At 55.5% G+C, this 1,544-nt stretch overlaps 1 protein-coding gene across 1 annotated transcript; it reads left to right on the forward strand.

Annotated features, from left to right (window-relative positions):
• Positions 1-20: 20 nt before the first annotated feature.
• VOLCADRAFT_101055 (uncharacterized protein) lies at positions 21-330 on the forward strand (the record flags this gene model as incomplete). Its single annotated transcript, XM_002959517.1, has 1 exon — positions 21-330. A coding segment is annotated over one exon (309 nt), but the record flags the coding sequence as incomplete, so codon positions are not given.
• Between the last annotated feature and the right edge of the window lie 1,214 nt (positions 331-1,544).

Genomic DNA, 1,544 nt, shown 5'->3' on the forward strand with positions numbered 1-1,544 from the left:
CCCTCCGCTGCCGCCGGCAGCGGCAGCGGAGGGCTGAGTGCCAACCCGTTCACGGCGGCCGTGGCGGCGGCGGCAGACGCTGCCGTCGCTGCTGCCGCCAGCACGCATTCCGAGGGCATGCCGGGCTACCTTCTTGGGAACGGTGTCGGCGTGATGGGCACGGGGCACGGGTCGCTACCGCCGGTGCCGTACACTGGCGGCTTTGGGAGCCCAGGGTACGGCGGTGACGGCATCGATCGTAGCCAGTCGATGGTAGCGGCTGCGCACATGGCGGTTGTGGCTACCTCCCAGCTTCAGCCAACAGCGCTGCGGACGCTCGAGGGCTTGTAAGTGAGGAAGCTTGAGGAAGAGAAGCCCGCATGACGCGTGTTGGAGTGTATCGCGGAAGTGCTCGGGAGGTTGCAAACCAGAGTGAGAACAGTCCCTGGCGTTTTGCTGATTATATTGGGACATGTTACAAGGGTGTAGCGGAGCGTGCGCAGGACGCAGAGTGTAAATGCGTGGCATGGTTTTGGATTGGAAATGGAAGTGGGATGGTTGTTTCTGTGCATACTTAGGCAGGTTTTGGGCAGGTTGAGGCCGCCAGGTACGGACAGAAATGTTAATTATCCATATGTCTAAAGCATCACAGTGGCCACGGCTACCTCGTTTGGGCTACAGGCGCAAACTGGCCGGTAAGACAAGTCTGGTGACTAGACCTGTCTTGAGGAAAAAGCGCCATCACGCAGCGAGTAAGTCTCCTTTGCGTTTGTACCCCCACGCCGCATTGGCAGGTAAAAGAAAACCGGTTAGGCTTGAGAGGAGTGCATTAAAGACGTTTGGCCCTTAGCGTTAATCATTTTACCTTTGTTGCCTTTGGGCGCGTGAGAGTAGGCAGAAAGCAGAGAAATACTTTACTAGTTTCTGCTCGGCTGGCGGGTGTCAAGGGCATGCTAGGGGTATAAGGACGTGTTGTGTCCATGGTGAACCGAGCGGATATAGGTAGGGCACGGACGGCAGTAGTGCTGCAGCATAGGCAGTTATGCGGCGTCTGTCCAGGACGTTAGGGCTGCTCTTTGTTGGGTTGCGGCGGGTGTGGCCGCATTGGTCGTGGTGGAAGATCCTGTGACGGTGTTGTGGTCCTGCGATATCAAGCGCTGTCGCCTCTTGTAAGGATGGGGCACCAATTCGGTGCGGTCAGCTCTGCTTTGGGGCTCGAGCCCGTCGCAGTCGTAAATTGTCGGACGATTCAATAGGAAAAAAGGGAAGCGGCGGCCTTGGCGAAGATGACGTCACTTGGCATTTTCAGACCGTAATGCGAAGGACTTCCTACCCTGAAGAGTGAAATGTAGGACAACAGGTGGTGGGCGTGATGGCCTTCATGGAAATCCGCGCTTTTAGTTCTCAAGTTCTGCAGGATACCTTCCATTGTCCTGCATTTTATACACTAAAAGCAAGGACCAATGTCACGCACATTAAATTAACTTCACTGCGGAAATACGGTTACGGCTTAACAGTGTGTTTCCGCTTGGGCGCACATTAACCTTTCAGCATTATCTTTGATG

The sequence above is a fragment of the Volvox carteri genome (genome assembly GCF_000143455.1).
Source record: "Volvox carteri f. nagariensis unplaced genomic scaffold VOLCAscaffold_321, whole genome shotgun sequence".
Classification (NCBI taxonomy): Eukaryota; Viridiplantae; Chlorophyta; class Chlorophyceae; order Chlamydomonadales; family Volvocaceae; genus Volvox; species Volvox carteri.